Below are 21,921 nucleotides of genomic sequence, written 5' to 3'. Positions count from 1 at the left end.
GTAACATGAAGACCTACAATTACGTCAGGACAAATAAACACCACAATATTTTAATTAATGCATATTTAATATTATAAAACATTCCAAAATATTTAAATAAATAATTTGTCATATAAAGTATTTCATACATAATAATTATATATACAGAAAAGTTTGATTTTAATTTTTAACATTTAAAACAATTATAAACTGCTACTAATGTTTAAATTGCCTTAATAATCTGGTTTTGCAGTTAATTAAGCATTGATTCAAACACAACAATCTTGCATCAATTTTACCAATATCAGTCTCGGGTTGATGGGGCAGATTTTGAACATATCTGAACATCCTGATTAATTTTATCATTGGTACCTTACAGTCAACTTACTCCAAAGAATCTTCACAGTCTTCATAAATGTTCTCGTAAGGACTATTGGCTTGCCATTATTAACGAGTCCTTACAGTCTGTGCTTTCAAGGATTTATATATATATAGGGACTGTTGTTTATGTTGTTTACAACTGAAAAATAAGTAAGCCATCAAAGCTCCACATACACCCATTATCCTACCTCCATACACAGTCCCACAGGATAGTAAGCTTTTATATAGCTTACTAACCCTTTATGAATTGACTAAAGTTATTATTCGTATTAACTACTGTCTGTTAGTTTTGTATCATGATCTTTGGTAATGCTATATGTCACTCAAGCCAGCCTTTGTTACTTGAATCTTGCACAGCAAAATTATAGCTAATCTTCACGTGTGCACAGTGCATGTAATTTTGTTAAATGGAGACAAAAAGCCAAATTGCTATTAAAAGGTCAGTATATGCATTCCTTTTGTCTCAATGGAACAAGGCTGTAATTCTGGGATGTTGGCTGTTCTCTATACCCTGGCTTTTGAACATTTAGCTTCTGCCATAAAAAAATAAGTAGGACTTTTCAGGAGTTGACATAACCAATCTTAGCCCACTTAACATTTTTGTCTGTGACATAATTTTTATTTGACAAAAGCTTTGGAGTACTATGGTTGGGTATTTTATCAAATGATAAATGAAGGCAAATCTCAGTTTTTAAATGTTGGATTCTTAGCCTTAGGTTTTTGCTGACATTAAGTGATCTTTGTGCCTAGAATCTTTGGGGATTTGGTTTGCAATACTAACTAAATTCTGTGGTGTTATTATGAGCCATCTGTATGTATATATATCCACATTAACTGTAGTTAACATTACAAAAATCTAAAATAAAAAGTGAAGGTTAGTATTTGACGTTCCCAGGTATCCATATTAATCCAGGTAAAAGTCTACAGTATTTTGAAAGAATCCTTCGGATTTATGATAGTCAGTGGTGCTTTCACAAATTCAGATGATCCATATCCATGCAATGTGTTTAATCAGTAAATGGATGGAAGAGCTCTAAGTTGTGGTGTAAAACAAAGTGTTAAGTACTGAGAGGCACATCATTCCTATCTGTTATCTTCAGAACCTCACTTATTACCAGCCCCCAGCTCTGATGCTATCTGAGCTCCACACGCTGGTGCTTCGTGAACCTGTAGAATCTGCGCTCTGCCGTAGGATAGGTTGTGGCTTTCGATCACCAGTGCCAAGATTCTCTGTGATTTCATCAAAGGAGGAGATCTCAGAGTCACTTAAGTCTGATAGCTGTCAGAGAAATCACAGAATTGGTCAGTATTGAAGACCTGGGATTTGCACGGCATTGTAAAAATGACATGCATTATAATGGCTGAATAATAAAATTCAGATTCAACTCACGTGCATTTCCTCTGTCTTTTTGGGGGTGTTTATTGATTTCATGGGCTTGGAAGTGACAGTTTCCACACCCCCAACTGGCTTCTGTCTGGGTTTGGACAACTGTCTTTCTAAACTTCGTGCCATGGACTGTACCAGTGAGCCTGAAAATGATAAAGTCTTTTGAGCTCTGCATATTTTAAACCACAGTATGATGATTATTAAGCATAATGAATATTAAAGTAAGTACAGATATGATTATAATAGGCGTGGAATCCAATACACAATTTTAAACTGAAATCCTCTCAAATATTTGATCTGGTTTATTGGACAGCAGATATTATGATATAGACTTTTCACAAAAAAAGAAGATAAAACATTAGTAATAATGGTCTTGGTTAATTATTACTGGCTTTCTAACTCTGAGGCAGAAGACTTTATATTGGTTTACCAAAATAAATCAAAATACTCACTAGAACTACATTTATGTAGCATTAAAATGTAGTAGATTACATGCACCACATGCTTATTATCACAAATCCTTATATACAGAATTTAACCTGATTTGTCAGGTTCAGCTTTCCAACCTTGATTTGACATTTCTGTTGAAAATGTCACAGATCTAGGACTAGGCTTCTCAAGTGATGTGTCTGAATCAAACGAGGAGTCCTCATCACTATACACTTCTGTCTGCTTCTGCAGCCTGGGTGTTGTCAGAGACTCTGGAGTGGACTTGTGTTTAGGGGTGTGAAAAGATGAATGGTCCATCACTGAGTAGTCATCTTCTGAAGTAAAGGGAGGAGTTCTGATGGAAAAGCAGAAAACGAGAATGCATTTAATTTCATTATGTTCTAGCCATGCAAAATATTGGAAAATGTCTAATGTTTTGAAAATGCTTTTTTATCCAATTAAAAGTTAGACCCAAGTAAAGAAAAAAAATTAAGCAAAGAAAGAGAGAACTGACAATTTAGTTGCAAAAGAACCGTATTGGCCCAAATATAGGCCGCACCCCCCCACTTTAGGTCTTTAAAGTGGGGGTGCGGCCTATATTCATGGCCCGACGCCCGCAGCGCATTGGTAAGTCGGGGGGGAGTGGCACTTCTAGGAAACAGAGTGGCATATCAGGGGGTCAGAGTGGCATATCTAGGGGCATAAAGCATATCAGGGGTTATAAAGCATATTAGGGGCAGAGTGGCATATCAGGGGGCAGTTGGGCATAGCTATAAGTAAGGAGCATTATGAATGAAGTATTGTATATTTGTATATAACATATGCTGACAAACTGTATGCCTGTTCATTAGATAAAATATTGTTTTACCATTCCACTAATGTGTATTTTTTCTTTAAAAATATTTTTTTCTTTACGATAGCCCCAAACTTTAAGGGTACGGCCTATATTCGAGCCAATACGGTATATCTAAATTTAAGGCGTTCTATTTTTTATTTTGAAAAATATTTATTTTCCTTTTATTTGTATAAAAGCGTGTTTTAACCCATTCCCATAAATACCATAAAATGTTGTGTGCATACATTCTTTGTGCTCCTCCATGTGCACTTGGTGCTTCCAGGTAACAAAACTGTCTAAAGGAGAGGCATGACTAGAGACCTGAAGTGGTGAATCTGGCACCATTTTAACCTGGCATTGAGTATCCACTTTTAAGGTACTTCATAAGTAATTCTTCCACACAGTTGTTGTTAAGTGAGTTTTAGGTAAGTTGTTAAGTGGGTTTTAGGTATTCCTATCAGTAACTTGGCAAATAACTTTTAGTGAATTACTCTGTGTTCCTATTAGAACTAGATCTATTACACATATTTAAAAAAACCTTGCCACAAGGTATAAAGTAGGTAATTAAAATAACATTTTTATCAGCTTGCCTCCCACACATATGCTTCATATGTGCCTCATGGGTAGTTTGATACCTTTGAATAAATGAGTATTACTATTCGTATCACATAGTGTCATTTGTGGAATGGAAATAAAGTGTATCTAAAAAAGCAAGTATAGTTCACCTTGGTGAAAAGGGTGCAGCAACATTAGTGATTCTAGATTCATTCTGCTGTCCCATTACTTTTCTTCTTGGGGAAGGTACAGGCGCCTTGGTGGGAGGTTGACGTGATTCAACAATAACCATATTCTTGGGTTGCGGATTGACCTGCTCAACAGGATGCACACCCTTTTCTTTGACATACTGTCTTTGGAAACTTTTTGAATTCTGACCTACAAAATAAAGTTATGTCTGATATGAATAAAAATACAATAGCTAAATAATTAACTTTGTTTAACTTGAAATTACATTACCACCATTTGCAGGAGAAATCTTTATTTATCATTTATGCACTCTCTCGAGAAAGAGGTAAGACAGATATTTTGAAAGAGGGAAGGTGTTTTTAGGACTATACTCATCAGCCTTATCTGTAGCCTCTAATGGACGTGGGTCCTTTATAAGAATGGCTGTGAGAAGCCATTTGGGCAGAACAAACCTTGGCTGTGAAGCTGCAACATTGTGGACTATGCTATAGCCATATGTCTATCACTTGCAAGTTTAAATTCCCTCACTGGAATTAATACTTTGGCCATATTTGTAGCAAGTTACTCTAATACAGAATTATGCTAAATGTGCAGCAATCAGCTTATAGTGATCATTGCAATATATATAAAATATTCAATAAAATGTATTTAATGTTTATTGCCTAACATACCTTGTCATAATCTCTCACCATTTGTATCTTCATGCTCCAGCATGCTAAGGAGGCAATTATTAGCAAACTCATAAGCATTGAGGTACGGATATTGTCGGTATCATAGATCACATTATTATACATATGACCTAAGAACATAAGTCTCATGCAAACTAATGGTGGAGAGTCCTTTAAAAAGTTGTCATCTTACTGGTCAGCTTAGAAGAGTTGGTCTGGAGAGTGTCTTCATTCTTCCTCCACTGTTTCACTCTTCTGGTAAGTACTTTACCAAGCTTAGCTTTAATTGCTTCAATTTCAGGATATCTATTCACTTTCTGCTGCATCTGGGTGGCCAGGAGGGCTTTCAACGTTTTGTACATTGGCGGAGATACTCCCTTTGCACCCTTAAACATTCCAATAGAAAAAACAGATTAGAGAATAGATAACTTATCTATGTCTGGGTGCCTTGGCAGAATATCAATGCTAGCTGATAAACTTTAGCATTTAGAATAAAATTATGAACTATTTTAAAGAAACCCATCAATATGCTTAAAGAACTAAACATGCAATACATTATTCACATTATTCAACAGCTATATGAATACGTCAAAGGTTGGCACTCCAACTATTATGCACTTTGGTGGGTTAATGAGGCGACTCTGGTACTTAAAAGCTGGTGGCCACCTAATCACGTAATGATAGCTGATGGCTGGATATGACTGCCCGCATGTTACATTTTTATTCTCGCGTAACAAAAGTGAAGAGTACTTTAACATGCTTTCTTCTTTAGTAGGGCTGTCAAGAACACTAAGATGTCCCTTTCAATGTAACTGCATTATATAGTCTGTGTAACATCTAGTTATTTGTAGCTTTTCGGCTATGCAAACATGAAACACAACAGAACAACATATCACCTTTTTGACACCCATGCTTTCAAGCTTCTCTATTAAGGCTTCTTCCAATATTGGGCGGAACTGTCTGATGAAACCTGGGTCCCTTCTTAAGGCCTCAATGTTTCTCAGGTCTGGAGATTCATCAGTCTCTATAAATAATATATGCATGCATGGGTTAGATGTGTGTCCGCTGGATGCAGACAACATTATCATTCTCATTTTGACCATTGAAAGCCTTCCCAGATGAGTAGAAGCTGTTATAGCCGCAAAGGGTGGACCAACTTTATATTAATGTCTATGAATCTAGAATGCAAGTCCCTGTTGGTGTAATAGCCAGGTGTCCCAATACATTTGCCATATAGAGTAAATATAAATGCTGGCAATTCTGTTTATGCATACAATTATGCTGCATTTCTGATATGTGCCATCTGGATTTTTAAACGTAAAACATTTGAAAATGTAAAAAGTTGTTAAGTGTCAATGCGATCAGGAATAGGTAAACTGTGTTCATTAGGATACCAGTGATCATAACTTGAGGAACTTATTGAAACCTATGGGGAATTTCTTCAGATGTTTGTCACAAAGTCTGGAAGCGCGTAATGTACTAGAGTATTGTTTATACACGTCACATTTAAGCAAATAAAGGACTGTAACATTCACCTTCTTTTTACTCTTTGTATTTTGCCATTACTACCACAGGGAACATACCTTCTTCACTTGATTCATCTTTTGCTCCTCCAACTGGAAGGACCACTTGTGGCACTGCATTAGAAGGTTAACATTAACAGGGTTAGCTATACAAACTATTTTTTCTGTGTAAATAGTAAGTGTTAGTGTATTGTTGTTTATGGTGTTTATCCACCTTAGCATTATAGAAATAATATAATGTAGTACAATGTGTATAACATTCATGTGTTCACATTCATGTGTTCACATTCATGCATTCACGTGTGAAAGAACACGCATTGATTTATCATCACAAATGATAACCTTCTGGAGGATTACTATCTCTATATATAGGATCGCTATATAAGATCACTATTCTATTTCTAAAGCCATTCATTCATGCCAGAAATTCTCCTGTATTAAAAACCAAATAGATTATAATAATGGCTTTGCTCAAGACCTACATATGAGGGAACCCCAAACTGACTTACATATGTCCTATAGCTGTGCCTTCACACAAACACACACATTCTTATTTCTTATTTAGAATTCATCATACAAAGTGGAAGTGTCTTCTTACCTTCCCTGAATGTGGTCAGTTCTTTGATCTGTTAAGAAGGGAGGAGTGCATTTTGTTTTATTCACAGATAGAATATAGACAAATTCACCAATTGTTGCTGGTTTAAGAAAGTTTATTGCAACTGCACCAAGACATTCTCAGATTTATATAGCCCATGGGAATGATAGAGTATAACATTAATAATATTGTTGTATTAAATAGAACCATTTTTTAAATTTCTTCTTCAATTTTCACAATAAACATAGGAATGTTTGTAAAGCAACATGTTCAAATGTTGTATTTAGATGGATATTTTATACATTGTGAAATTATTTTCATTACATATAGTTTCTCACCTACCTTTTTCTCCTGGGACTTAATGAGATTTTTCTGAGCTTCTATCTTAGACATGAGGGTCTCCATTTGGACTTCAAACTGCTGATTTGCTATACGTTGATCACTGGACATAGAAGCTTTCAGTCTCTTGTTCTCATTGATAAGCTTTGAAATGAAGCAAGTTTAAAAGAAAGGTTTAATGTAATTTTTGCCTGTGTATAAAATGTAAAACTCATTCTACACACCCATCAAATCATTAATAATAGTGCCTAAATTGAAAGGAATATAATGTATATGATCATTCCTGATTACAGGCTACAAAAACACTTATGTCTGGTTTCCAAAATATCTCATTCTTTTTCCATAAACCTTGAAGGAGCCACATTTGTCTATTTGCAGCGGTGGTTTATTGAAAAACATACTTTCAGCTTTGAGACTACTCCTATTTACACCGTAAGACTAAAGTGAGGACGTTATTATTATACAGAAACTCAACCCGAGCCAACTGTTGAAAATTACTAAGAAGTTTTAATCTTACAAGTAAGTAAATAAGAGATGAGGGAGTGGGTTCAAAGAAGATTGCATTTTCTTTTCAAGGTCATCCGTTGAGTGCTGCACTTTATAAGGGTTGGGTCAGAATCCTTGTACAAGCACATCCCTCTATATTGTAAGTGCAGTGGTCCAAAGACAATTCAGTTGATCAGTCTAAACGTAAAGCCAAATATGCAAGAATTCGTTTTAAACTGTGGAATTCAATGGAAGTGAAGACCTTTGGTCCAGAGAAGGAAAACAGCAAGGCCAACCTGCGTGCAACTAAACAAAAAGCTATTTATATGCACCATTTCAGACCATATTTCCTATGAATTCCCAGTTTAGAAAAAGCATAGGTTGGATTCATTAATTACCTCCTTCTTCTCCATGCTGTGCTCTTTCCGTGTCTCCTTCAAAGTCCCTTTCCATTCACTTTGCTGAAAGAATAATAAACCTTGAGATTTGTGATATCTGTATAAAAACAATTTAGTGATTCCAAAACAATAAATACATCGAATTCTGCATAGAGTAGTCACACAATAGCTGTGTGTGTACTGTAGCCCAGTAGAGCAACTGTGCAGTTTATTCCCTAAAGAGGGAGTAGGCGATTTAGCTTTCTGACTTCACATTGTGAAGGGTCAACATAAGTGAATTTCTGCTCCAAAAATATTTAGGATGGTCCAATATAAAGCATATTTAAATCAGTATTTTTTTAAGTTACCTCACTGACTGAATAATGCATTATTCAGGGCCAGCTCAGCTGATCTTGCACAAAAATATGCCCTTTTTATTCATGGTGACTTCAAGTATCTGAAACTATAGCCCCCCCTGCCAACACCTGTTTTAGTGAATAAACCACATTCAATGACGTATGTGAGGTTAATAGGGCCAAATTGATGTAAATTAATGTTACCTGTCTTTCCAGATCATCTCTCAGGATTCTTAGCTCCTGCTGCATCTTCTGCCTCTCACGACGGTCTTCCTCATCCATTAGATCACCGAGATTGGAAGTCACGGTTTTCTGATTGATTAAGTCCTTAAACCTCTATAACATTAGGTTGGTAGGAAAAAAGTGAGGAATTAAGTTTATAGTTAACTTTCTAAATCAAAATATATAGTTCTAAAACAATTATTACTGCTATTTAGCATAGGCCATAGGCTCAAATGTTAGTTTAGTCCTTGTCACATCATCAGTACTGCCTGTTGAGTGAAAAAAGTCACCACGTAAATAGGAAGAAAGTGCTTGCGTGTACTTGTCCTTCACAACAGTTAGTTTGTTAGATATGTGAGGGGGGCTGACATTTGACCGAACAGTACCCCAACCAGGAGTGGGCTGATCCAGAGCCAAAGAAGACAATTGGGATGACACAATATAGAAGTAGCAAGGTAGCTGGTGTTGCATGTAGGCAGGGATGTAACTAGGCATTAGACAAGGTAAGTGGGTATATGTATGTGAGTCAGTGAGAGCATGTGTTTGATGGGAGGTAGTATCTGTGTGAGTCTATATGTATGTATGGGTAGTGGGGTGAGGGCCACTTGGCTGTATTTGCCACCTGGGCCAAAGGGTACAAGCCCTCCACCTATCTCAAGGAAATGGTATCATTTGTCATCATCCTCCTGACAACTTTTAAGATCTTGTCACAGGAACACATCCTCGCCCTCCTCAAGCATCTTGGATGATGCACAATCTGAAAAACTATTATATTACTCATTCTGACTCAAACCCTTCTGATGAAGGTGAGAAGGATGTCTGGAACATGCGCTTATAAAGACAATTTCAACAACTTGCTCTGCAAACACAGAACTTTCTCCCATACAAAAAGCCCAATGAAACGTGACACTAGCATGTAACCTGTTAAGGGGATATTGCATTGACATTTAATTCAAAGGGAAAAGGGACACAGAACCTGTGTATCACACCTGCCTTTCACACCTGCACTGGTTTACTTACATTTTCAATTGTAGAGTTTTTCAGTGTTATATCTTCAATCTGAGACAAGAACTGTTGTCTCATTTTCTCCATTTCATCTTGGATTTTTATTTTCTCTTCTTCTTTCCATCTCTCAAAGTCTCTCTTTAAATTTTCCTCCCGAAGTCTAGCTTCTTCTAGCTCCTACAAAGTACATGGATATGAGTGAATCACCAGTCTGCTTTGATTCTAAATTATCTTCTAATTGTGGTGGATACCAGGTCAGTTTTATCTGTTTTAATCAGGGCAACTGAGTTTCAGTAGGATGGATCTGTTACTATGCTGCACAGATTTGGGAACCAGACAATTGCCAATGTTTTTATTACATTGATTTGGCTGGGGCACTTTCTCAAATATGGGCAACAGATTCCTAAAGTATCAAGAGAGCCCCATAGGCCAAAATAAACGAAGGGGTGGCATGACCGGGCCGCACTGTGGATGGCTGGCTGCTCATTTGGGAGAGTAGTTGGGGCAGGGATGTGGTCACCAGAGTGGGTGGTCCAGCAGGGCTAATATATATGGGGTCAGCCCTCTGGACCACCCTCTTTTCTTGCTGACAGCGTGGGAAGCAGGCAGAGGTCCTGAGGCTTCATTTAATGATTCCCACCCTCCTTCCCCTTTAATGTGTTCTTCTGTGTGGTATGTTCCGGGTTTGCTGGTTTTATTTTGTCTTTCGCAGGTCAGTTTCCTGGAATGGCGTTTGGTCCTTGGTTGGTATATAAGAATGTGCTGTACAGGTCATCGATGGTTGGATGAGAGGCAGCGGTTTGATGTGTTATCATATTTTGGTGATGTTTCCAAGGGGCAGGGTCCCCTGGGGAGCTTAGCGCTATATAAGGATGATCCGCCTGCTATTGTAGAGTTACGGCAGGCTGGTTTATGTCGGCAGCACTGTTCATATATGATGGTTTCTTTAATTAAAATTAAAAAAGGTTATATAGAATGTTTGATGTCTTTATGTTTACCACAGACAGGTCATGTGGTTATAGTTGGTAATGGTTTACAAGGCTTGGCAATTCGCGTCAAGCTGTTCTGTACACTTAAGTTATGGCTGGCGTGTAACAATCAAACAATAAAGCGCTGTGGCCATACACAATTCAATGATTTATGTCTTTATTTATTTAACCGAATCCATAAGAAGTGCACGGTCATGCATTTTAAAGATTTAATTAATTTAATATTTAAGTAAGTAATATTTATTATTATAAAAAATGTGGTGTGACAGAATGGAGGTTGTTAAAAAAAACCAGGGACAGTGGTGCTGAGTAAATAAGATAGGTATTTACACACAAATGCTAACCCTTGCTTCTGACCTGCCACGATTGCTGGAGACACTCATGAGCAGCTCACCAGTACCTGGAGACCTATATGGGGTAAGTTGACCCTGTCTTCAGCTAATAGACTTCTAATGGGTTGAGGGATTGGACTTAGCCTAGATGGTTGGCAAAAGCAAGGATTTCTACTTCTCCCTGGATCGAGTATTTCATAAATGGATTGGACACTAATATCTTAAAGTTCATTTTAAAGCATTATAATGTTTTTTTTTTTTATTGTTGCAACAATGGGTTTTATTGTGGACATATACATGAGATAGTACATATATCCCTTTGGCTCAAAAACAAAACATTCAAAAGACAGTTCTTCTACCTGCATTCTTCTTCGGTTCTCCATTTCTCGTTCGGCTTCCAGCTGAAACTGTGTATTCTGCAGCCTGGACTTCAGGTCCTCAATGCCAACTTCCATCTGCTCTACCTGCTTCTTCTTCTGTCTCTCTGAGGGAAACATAAGTATTGATTACTGTAGTGCTGCTGCAGTGTTGGAAACAACTCACACGGCTGAATTTAAATAATCAATCTAATCCCCCCCCCCATGATTGCCATGTAACATTGCACTGCATTCCATCATTGTATTTTTTTTTAAATTAAGATTTCCCCTCCAATGACAGTACCAAACAGATTCTGAAGAGAAACAAAACTTTAAAAGCTGCTTTAGATTGGGAATTTTATAGAAAATGTAAAACAGTATAGTAAATAACCTTTATCTCACACACAGTTCCAGTTGCCATATTGTACTTCATACAAATTCTTCAACAATATGAACTAGTAAATACATGATATATCTCACAATCTACCATCCAATAACTTCATATATGTACTGCAACGTACCAGTCTCTGTGATCTCTGGATGTCTTCTCTGAATGTGTCCTTGAAGGTATGAGTAATTCATAAAGCTCTTGTCACATTGCTGGCACTGTGAAGAGAAGGGTACATTAACATAAACCCTGAAAAAAAATGAGTTTGCTTTAAGGGAATTTTTAAATGGGAACTCCCCTAATTACACATATCTGATTAAAAATAGGTTTTCAAATGCATTTTGGTGTCTTGCATTATATAATGTTTTCAGAAAGCTGTATATTAGTAATTTGTGTGTGCCCCCCGGTGTTAGCTCAAGCAACACCAGTTAGGAGCATCTCAAGGGAACCAACAAACCACAGACACACTTTTTGGCCCCACTGATGAAGCCATGAAGGCCAAAACATACATCTGGGGTTTGTTGGTTCCCTCATGCAAGGGAAATGTGCCTCACATTTCGGTTCTGCAGGAACAAACTATATGTTGATGGAGATTTTTCTTCTGTAATGCCCCAAGCTGGGAGGACAGGCAATGAAGCGACTGTTAATTCTTGGTTGATGCATCTCAAATTTTTTTTGTAATTAACTAGACAAACACTATGCCTTGTAATAAAAACAGTATGTCTCAATCTTAATCCCACATCGTGATGGTCCATCTATGGAGGAAAACATGTTATTGTACAAGCAGGACTTCATCAGTATGGCCATTAATTACCGGCTAAGAATGGTGTTTAAGCTGAGTAAGTAATTGAAAATATCTCATGACTGACAACAATGGCAGCCTCCAGATAAAAGAAGGCTACCGGAGCATTATAAAAAAAAAAACATAATTTTGGTCAATGGTAACCTACATTACTGTACACAGCACTGAAATACTGAAAATTCAGTTTTATCCATTGGCCGTATAACCATGTGATTATAATGTAAACCTATTTCATATTCATACATAAACATACATTTCTTTATTTAGGTGTACAACATTTTTAGTTACCTTATGGTAGTTATTAGCACCAGCCTGCAACAGCATCTGCTGGGTGCTTATTAATTTCTTCCTCCTCTTGCTCTCCTCCTTAATTTTCTTGAGTTCCTCACCCTGCTTGATTAGTTCTTCTTTAGTTTTTTGCTGTTCTAATACAGCTTCTTCTATACGTTCCTCAAGCAGTGCTATGTTACTGCTCAAGCACTCTTGGCAATGAAGAAGATATTCAATAATAAACTGTGCCATCTTCAAGACTTTCAACAAAACAGGGTCCACTGGTTGCTGGCAGTATGGGCATCTCTCACTATCTAGGTTACAGAAGGTAATAGAACTGATGCTGTCTTGCAGAGTAGATATATCCAGTTCACGAGCAACCCTGTCCACATCAATAGCACTAAAACGCCTCCAGTCAATCCCATCCCTACGTGTTTGGAACCTAAAACTCTGAATAAGGCTGCCTTTTGGTGATAATGGCATTTGCACTCTAGATTGGTAGAGCACTGGAGAATTAACGTGTCCTGGCATCTTCAGAAACCTTGGTGACCTCTGAAGTGAGGATAAAGGATAGTAGATGTTGTTGAAGAAAGGCTGAAAAAGACAAAGTGTTTAATTAAATGTGCATAGTATTTTCTACAAAAGTAACTCAAGGCACAAGAAACAATTCCATCAAAGTGTTAGACCTTATCAAACTGAATGATGTCAACTGCAATATGTTTAATAGCCACATAGTGTCAGTATTTTATCACTGGTGGCAGAAATGTTGGTACCATTGAAACTATATTTGTCAGGATATTTACATTTTATCCAAAACAATTAAACACATTTGCCATATAAATAACTATAAAACATTCGTTTTATCACATTATTTGTATTCAAATGCCAGAAAGCAAAAGTGTTAAAAGGCCCTAATAAATTAAATACATTAGACATAATGGAATCAAAACATTTGCTACTGCAAAAATTTTTAGAGGAAAAAGTTCCATTTTATTCAGTGGAACAAAACTATACAATACGATATTCACAACGGTTCTAGCACTGCATCATCCAATGAATACCTCATCCCAGATACAGTTCATGGTGCAAAGTGGTCTGCCAGTATGTTTATGTAAAAGGTCCTCTCTTAAGGGGGAAGGACTGTGACTGGGAATAAAGAAATCAGTTCTTGAAACTAAATTGGGTTTCACTCTGAAGATCCCAACCACCGTTCAAGGTTCTGCGATTAATCCTTTGTGATAAGATATGCAGATTGAAATAAGAGTAAATAACACAATACCTTTACTTTTCCTCTCACTCATTTCTTGGCCTATAAAGTTTTGTCTTCTGAAGTGACTACAACTTCAGGAGGGTGTTTTATTTCTGGATAAGATACACTAAATCATTAAATAAATCAATGTATTACTACAGTAAGTACAGTGCACACACCGACACCCAGACACACACACCAGAATGTTGGGGTACATACCAAGTATGTATATTTGTAATTAATATGTACTTGATTAAGTTTATGTGTGCATATATGTATGTATGATAGCTGCAAGCCACTTAGGGTGGAAGTAGCAGGAAAGACAATTAGCAGGATTAGACAATTAGGAAAGATAATATTACACATATATACTATTAAGGGAAGGAAGTGTAGGTAACTGCTAACGCATGGGGCGGCAATGACAGTCTTCACACAGGTTTCAAACGTAAAGTGTGTTTATTTAGATGCTGTAGGCACAGAGCACCTTGTAAACAAAACAAACTCTAAGCCTGTCCGTCTCTAACTAAACATCCGGATACCTCTCTACAAGCCTACGGTCTGGCACAAAGCAAAATAACAGGTTTTGCATGGGTAAAGCTTCATACCTGGTGGGCTGCAGCGCTGGCTGTAGCTGCTCCTTCACTCAGTTTCTCCCCCCCCTGCAAACCTAACAGCCCTCTCTTTTAAGGCTTCCTCCCCAGTAACAAGCTTAGGAAGCCTCACCTGAGAGCACCTGGGTTTGCTACCATGCTTGGCTGAGGAAACCAGGTGAGATATATATCCCATCAACCACTCTCCCATACACTTTACCACATATCCCCCCCGTCGACTCCAGACCAGAGGTCTGGACAGCGTCAGCAACCATACGGTACACCCTGGACAACGCATCCGCTTTCTATGCTCCACTGTAAATCGAAAATTTTGCAAGGAGAGAAACCATCTTGTCACTCTTGCATTTCTCTCCTTATTCTGATTCATTCATGCCAGAGGAGCAAGGTCAGTCACCAACACGAATTCCCTGCCCAGGAGATAATATCTCAGGGACTCCAACGCCCACTTGATGGCGAGACACTCCCTTTCCACTATGGCATAATTTTCCTCGGCTGGGGTCAGTTTCCTACTCAAGTACAGCACTGGGTGTTCTTCCCCATTAACCACTTGTGACAAAACCGCTCCCAAACCTCTAGCAGACGCGTCTGTCTGAACCAGAAATGGTTTCCTAAAATCAGGGGAAACGAGCACTGGCTGGTCACACAGGGCAGACTTTAGACTCTGAAAAGCCTTTTCTGCCTCGGGGTTCCACTTTACCATCACTGACTTACCACCCTTCGTTAAGTCTGTCAACGGCGTTGCCATTGAAGCAAAGTTGGGCACGAACCGACGGTAGTACCCGGTTATGCCAAGGAAAGCCCTCACTTGTTTCTTTGTTACTGGCCTAGGCCAGTTCTGTATCGCCTCAATCTTATTGATCTGGGGTTTAACCAGCCCCCTACCAATGATATAACCCAGGTATCTTGCTTCCTCCAGACCCACTGCACATTTTTCAGGGTTTATGGTTAGGCCTGCATCACTAATGGAGTCTAACACGCCCTGTACCTTACAGAGGTGACTTTTCCAGTCAGACGAAAAAATTACCACGTCCAGGTAAGCAGCGGCATAATCACGATGTGGTCTCAAAATCAGATCCATCAGCCTCTGGAAGGTAGCAGGGGCCCCATGTAACCCAAATGGCATCACAACATACTGGAACAGGCCCTCTGGAGTGGAAAAGGCAGTCTTCTCTTTAGCTTCCTCAGTCAACGGTATCTGCCAATAGCCCTTTGTAAGGTCAAGTGTTGTGATGTACCTTGCCTTCCCAAGCCTCTCAACCAGTTCATCCACTCGGGGCATGGGGTACGCATCAAACTTTGAGACCTCATTTTATCTCCTGAAGTCATTACAGAACCTCCACGTCCCATTGGGCTTTGGGATTAGCACAATGGGGCTTGACCATTCACTAGTGGATTCCTCAATCACACCTAATTCAAGCATGCGCCTGACCTCAGAGGATCCCGCCTCTCTACGTGCTTCTGGTATCCTGTATGGCTTCAGGTTCACTTTACTGTGAGGCTCAGTTTTAATATGGTGTTTTATGAGGTGGGTACGGCCAGGTAGGTCCGAAAACTTGCGTCTGTTTTCCTGCAGGAACTCCCTCACCTCCTGCTTCTGGGGCACTGACAGGGCCTCTCCTATTGTTACTGGGGGAACTGGTTGCCCCACTTCCTTGACCCCTGCCTGGGTCGCCCCGAAAAGACTCCCGATCTTTCCACGGCTTGATCAGGTTTACGTGGTAAACCTGGAAGGGTTTTCTCCTGCCTGGTTGATGGACCTTGTAATTCACCTCACTTATCTTCTCTACAACCTCATAGGGACCCTGCCACTTGGCTAAAAACTTACTTTCGACGGTGGGCACTAAAACCAGGACCCTGTTCCCAGGATTAAAGGCCCTCAACCTGGCAGATCTGTTATAAATTCTGCACTGGGCCTCCTGTGCTCTTTGCAGATGCGTTTTAACTTTAGGCATCACTGTCGCTATTCGCTCCTGCATCTGAGCCACATGTTCAATAACACTTTTATATGGGGTGGCCTCGGTCTCCCAAGTTTCTTTGGCAATATCTAACAAACCCCTTGGATGTCGGCCATAGACTAACTCAAAGGGGGAAAACCCTGTAGACGCTTGGGGCACCTCCCGGATAGAGAACATGAGGTAGGGTAATAGACAGTCCCAATCCCGACCATCCCTTTCTACCACCTTTTTTAGCATATGCTTTAGGGTTTTGTTAAACCTCTCAACTAACCCGTCTGTTTGAGGGTGGTACACTGAGGTACGGAGGTGAGTGATTTTAAACAACTTACACAGGTCTTTCATGACCCGTGACATAAAGGGCGTACCCTGGTCAGTAAGAATTTCTTTAGGGATCCCCATGCGAGAGAACATGTAAAACAACTCCCTAGCAATATTTTTGGAGGCCATGTTTCTTAAGGGTACCGCCTCTGGGTACCGGGTAGCATAATCCAATACAACCAAAATGTATTGGTGTCCCCTAGCAGATTTGACAATGGGCCCTACCAAATCCATGGCAACTCTCTCAAATGGTACTTCAATGATGGGAAGTGGTACCAAGGGGCTACGGAAGTGTGGTGTTGGGGCACTTTTCTGGCATGTGGGGCATGACTCACAATACCTTTATACTTCTTCATACACCCCAGGCCAATAAAACCGTCGGAGGACCCTCTCTTGAGTTTTATTAGTCCCCAAGTGCCCCCCAAACACATGGTTATGAGCTATGTCCAGCACCAGGTGTCGGTATGGTTTTGGCACCAGAAGCTGTTCCACAATTTCCTTGTTAACTTTGGTGACCCTGTACACTGGATCCCCATTCATGGCAAAATGTGGAAATTTCTGGTCCGCTACGGGCTCCTGTGGTACCCCATTTACTACGGTGACATTTGCCCGTGCAGTTCCCAGAGTGGGGTCTCTCACTTGCTCGGTCCCGAAGTTACCCCGAGACATTTCTAAATCTAAGACCTGTTGGCCGGGTAGGGAAGTTTCTTCTTCTTCCTCCCCAGCTAACACCTGCAAGGGGAAAGAATCTTCACTATACATTTCAGGTGGGCCTACATCCTTTTCATCCTGCCCCTTACTGGTATCATTGTTTCCAATGGCCGTCTCACATGACCCATTATTTACAGGGAAGGGTACAGACTCTGCCGGAGTTTGTTCCCCAGCTGCAGAAACGTTCCCCCTTTTCCACAACTCCCAGAACAATGGGAAATCGCGGCCTAATATAACCGCATGCATAAGTCTTTTTACAACTCCGACTTCGTAGGTCACAGTTCCAGATGGGGTCACCAACTTAATGGGGGCCACAGGGTAAGCTGCAATATCCCCGTGGATGCATAGCACTCTTACGTGCTTGTTCGGCACGTAGTCCATAGCCACAAGGCCGGCCCGAACCAAAGTCACCAGGCTACCCGAGTCCAAAAGTGCCTTCACGGAGCAGTCATTTATTTTCACCATACAAAAATGTGGCTCAGTCTCTGACTCTGGAATGGCTGCACAAACAGGTTCTGCAAATAGGGACTGACGCCGACTAGCGTCACACACCATGGGTTCTGAGTTAAGAGGGCAATAGGCAGCTATGTGTCCCCCACTCATGGCACCTCCAGCACTGGGGGGGTCCCTGGCCTCTTTAGTAGGGAGCCCTTTCTAGGACTGTGGGGCCCCAGGGGTTCAGGATCAGTCCTGTGCCCTCGCCCAAACTCTAGAGCCCTGCTCTCTCTCACATTTTTCCATACACCTCCAGCTGGAACTCTCTTACCCAAAGATGTCGCGGGTCTGACAGTCTTGGAAGGTGCTGGTGCCGCAGGGACCTCACGGAGGAAGTCCTCGGTTGCTATGAACCTTTCTACCATGTTGACAAGCTGCTCAGCAGTTCTGGGGTCTCCATGCCCAACCCACCGTTGTAGCTCCGCCGGGAGGGCACGGAAGTAGTGGTCCACTACCACCTTTTCCACAATCTGGGCTGGTGTAGTGGACTCTGGTTCCAGCCACTTACGTACAAGATGAATAAGATCATACATCTGGGACCTGGCAGGCTTGTCCATGGTGTATTTCCAACAGTGGACTCTCTTGGCCCGAACAGCGGGCGTAACACCCAGGCGAGCAAGGATCTCCATTTTTAGTTTTGTAAAGTCCCGGACATCCTGCTCCCTGAGGTCATAGTAGGCCTTTTGCCGTTCACCAGTCAGAAAGGGTGCAATCACTTCTGCCCACTCTGCAACTGGTAGTCTCTCTCTCTCTCCGCCACTCTCTCAAATACGGTGAGGTAGGCCTCGACGTTGTCGTCGGGCGTCATTTTTTGTAAGCCCCGCTGAACTGCCCTCCTCACATCAACAGTCTCAAGGGGGCTTGCCTCCACTCGTTGGGGCTGAGTCACAACAGTCTCTCTGAGCGCAGCAATCTGCTCCATTAACAGGCGATTCGTTTCCTGTTGTTGGGCCATAGTCTGCTGTTGCGCATGTTGCTGGGCTTCAAAAACCTGCTCATGTCTCAGGTTAGCCTGTATCAGCTGTTTTATCACCTCCTCCATTGTGCCGGATGGGCCTTACAGTGCTGCAGCTTTCACTCAGGACATATGCTTCCGGCCCTTTAAATGTCCACAAAATTCAGATGCAGTGTTTTGTCATGCCGTTGCTCCTAGCACCACTGTGCCCGCATTCTCCACCAATTGTAGGGAACAGCTCACGCATGGGGCGGCAATGACAGTCTTCACACAGGTTTCAAACGTAAAGTGTGTTTATTTAGATGCTGTAGGCACAGAGCACCTTGTAAACAAAACAAACTCTAAGCCTGTCCGGCTCTAACTAAACATCCGGATACCTCTCTACAAGCCTACGGTCTGGCACAAAGCAAAATAACAGGTTTTGCATGGGTAAAGCTTCATACCTGGTGGGCTGCAGCGCTGGCTGTAGCTGCTCCTTCACTCAGTTTCTCCTCCCCCTGCAAACCTAACAGCCCTCTCTTTTAAGGCTTCCTCCCCAGTAACGAGCTTAGGAAGCCTCACCTGAGAGCACCTGGGTTTGCTACCATGCCTGGCTGAGGAAACCAAGTGAGATATATATCCCATCAACCACTCTCCCATACACTTTACCACAGAAGGAAATGCATCACCTGGAGATAGGCATGGGAAACATAGCAAGTCAATAACATCACACGGTGGGGTCTTGGGAACACAGGACAGGGCCCTAATTTACACATCAATAGAGAAATCCCTTAAAAAGACATAGTAGAAGCACACACTGGGAGACTAGATTGGTGAGTCTCGCCCTTTGCACATCACTCACACAGCATACACACTTAGCAGCAGATATTAGATAGATGGGATGTTTGTGAGTGGTATGAATGATTGTCATCTGTATATCAATGTAACTCTGGTTTTGTGTTTGCTGTAACATTAATCTGGGCAGATTCTAATTAAAGCTCTCTCTCTGGTAAGAATCTTGGGTTGGCTGTTTTATTGTAATATCAGGCAGAAAACCTTAGTAGAACTAGACATATATATTATCTGGAAAAGGGGATACACCCAAAGGCACACCAGGACAGGCTCTGCCACAACGACACATCCACACACCCACCAGGACAGAATCTACCACACCGACAAATCTAAACACACACCAGGACAGGCTCTACCACACCGACCCCAAAACACACACCAGGACAGGATCTGTCACACCGACACCTAAATACACGCACACCAGGACAGGCTCTGCCACACAGACACCCAAATACACACCAGGAAAGGCTCTGCCACACAGATACTCAAATACCGTATTTGCTCCATTAGAAGATGACCCTGATTATAAGACGACTCCCCAAAATCTGAATATTAATTTAGGAAAAAAGAAAAAGCCTGAATATAAGATGACCCTACAGGGAAAAAGCTTTACTAGTAAATATTAATTCATGTAAACTATTTTTTACATATTTAATAAAAGCTATGAATAAGAAGAAGATATATTTTTTGTTTTTAATTAATTTTATTTGCCAACCTGCCCCCCCCAGTTATGCACATCTGCCCCCAGGCTTGCCACTCTGCCCCCAGAAATGCCTTATACCCCTCCTATATGCCACTCTGCCTCCCTGATTTGCCTTATACCCTCCTTTATGGAGCTCTGCCCCATGATATGCCTTTTAACCCCCTATATGCCAATCTGCCTCCACAAATGCCTTATACCCCTATATGCCACTCTGAAATTAAAGCAGTGTTGGTCTGCCTGCCACCCGGCCCACGGACCCCGTTATCCCGGTTTTTATGTTTAATGGCCTTGGTCATTTCTGTACATACCATGTCTTGCCTCACTAATCTCCTTCAGCCTGTGTTTGAAACATGGTTACTAGGTGTGTACACCAGTAATCTGACTCTATGGCTTACCTATAACTGTGTGTAGTTCTCACCTAGTGTCACTTTGGTTTTCTAAAGCAAACTATGTGTTCTTCCAAAATGCTACACACTCTGAAATCAGCAATAGGACATTGTGTAACTGAACAAATGACCAGTACAATAGTTGAAAATAGAATAGAACGCGTCTAAGAAGCTCTATGATAATATTATACAACATTTTACAATACCAGCCAGTCTCTGGTGGCCTGTTCAAGAACGACAGATCATCCATTTGGACTAAATAAACGTCTTTAAATATGCTCAATTACTTTTTAGCAAAGATGATATTGAGGGATAAAACTGGTTATAAGCACAGGATTAGTTATAGCTCAGATTTTTTCCCTTTTAAGGCACAATTCGAAATCGCTTCAATGTTAAACTTTCTGGACTTGTGTCTTTTTTTCAACCTAAATGACTAGGTTACTATGTTACTATGTTACTAAGTGTAGAGTGGTAATATAAAATTGATTGACTGTTGTGACTATGTGAATTCCCAAAAGAGGCAGGAAGTTCCTTTTTTGTATAGTCATAAGGATATAGCAGTTAAGCCAATTTATACCAAAATGTCAGGGCACTAGACGTATGGAAATTGTCTTTGAAGTGCAATTTTGCATTTATTTTCTGATCTGATCTCCTTCACTGTGTACTTCACTGCAGATACGTATATAATATATACACCTGACTCTTACCAAGTAAACTTACTAAAGTACTAAAAGTAAACATACAATGTTCATCCAAACATACGCAAAGCATTCTGTCTCAGGGTACAGCACCGTGGTTCCATCGCCTGTCAAATATGCTCCTAATAATATACAATGCATTCTATATAACATATAAATATATATCTGGTGTACCTGGGTATGCTGGGTTTGTGCCGAGGCTCTGTCACCATACACTGCCTTATTAATTGTGCTCCAGAGTCACTGCAGTCTGCTCAGCACAAACTGGTATTCACGGTAACCAGGGAAGCCAAGCCACTGGGAAATGGAGCCTTAGTTACTGAACACCTCCTGACTCTTATCCCAGTATCGCATGCTTTATTAACCGCTGCTTGGAAAATAAAAGGGAAACTGTGCTTGGCCTGGCAGAAATTACTTAGTGACAGAAAGGTCAGACAGGCCAGTTAAAAACAGGTACCTAGGAATCCAAACAGTACTGTAGAAAAGTATATCTGTTGAGTTGATAAGTAATTTATTCCGTTTTGTTATATGTCCTTATTGCAAACA

General features: G+C 40.5%; 1 protein-coding gene across 1 annotated transcript; it reads right to left on the bottom strand.

Annotated features, from left to right (window-relative positions):
- Positions 1–1,283: 1,283 nt before the first annotated feature.
- Positions 1,284–21,649, bottom strand: DZIP1L (DAZ interacting zinc finger protein 1 like). Its single transcript, XM_053460688.1, has 16 exons — positions 21,550–21,649; positions 12,482–13,057; positions 11,525–11,609; positions 11,007–11,131; positions 9,342–9,503; positions 8,304–8,435; positions 7,765–7,827; positions 6,884–7,024; positions 6,545–6,572; positions 6,007–6,060; positions 5,320–5,447; positions 4,617–4,809; positions 3,737–3,944; positions 2,314–2,531; positions 1,751–1,890; positions 1,284–1,639 (listed from the first exon to the last, which is right to left on the bottom strand). Exons 2-16 carry the CDS (start codon positions 12,992–12,994, stop codon positions 1,472–1,474), a joined length of 2,358 nt encoding a protein of 785 aa, XP_053316663.1. The 5' UTR covers positions 12,995–13,057; positions 21,550–21,649; the 3' UTR covers positions 1,284–1,471.
- Between the last annotated feature and the right edge of the window lie 272 nt (positions 21,650–21,921).

Source organism: Spea bombifrons, chromosome 3, assembly GCF_027358695.1.
Source record: "Spea bombifrons isolate aSpeBom1 chromosome 3, aSpeBom1.2.pri, whole genome shotgun sequence".
NCBI classification, from domain to species: domain Eukaryota; kingdom Metazoa; phylum Chordata; class Amphibia; order Anura; family Pelobatidae; genus Spea; species Spea bombifrons.
The sequence above is the reverse complement of the archived record's forward strand: the minus strand, read 5'-3'. Positions and strand labels throughout refer to the sequence as shown.

Excerpts from the sequence above, each read along its gene's own strand:
- DZIP1L (XM_053460688.1), bottom strand. The coding sequence starts at position 12,994 with ATGCCAGGACACGTTAATTCTCCAGTGCTCTACCAATCTAGAGTGCAA. Across the intron at positions 7,025-7,764 it reads ACAGCATGGAGAAGAAGGAG|CTTATCAATGAGAACAAGAG; the intron begins GTAATTAATGAA and ends TTCATTTCAAAG. Across the intron at positions 1,640-1,750 it reads AAAAGACAGAGGAAATGCAC|CTATCAGACTTAAGTGACTC; the intron begins GTGAGTTGAATC and ends TTTCTCTGACAG.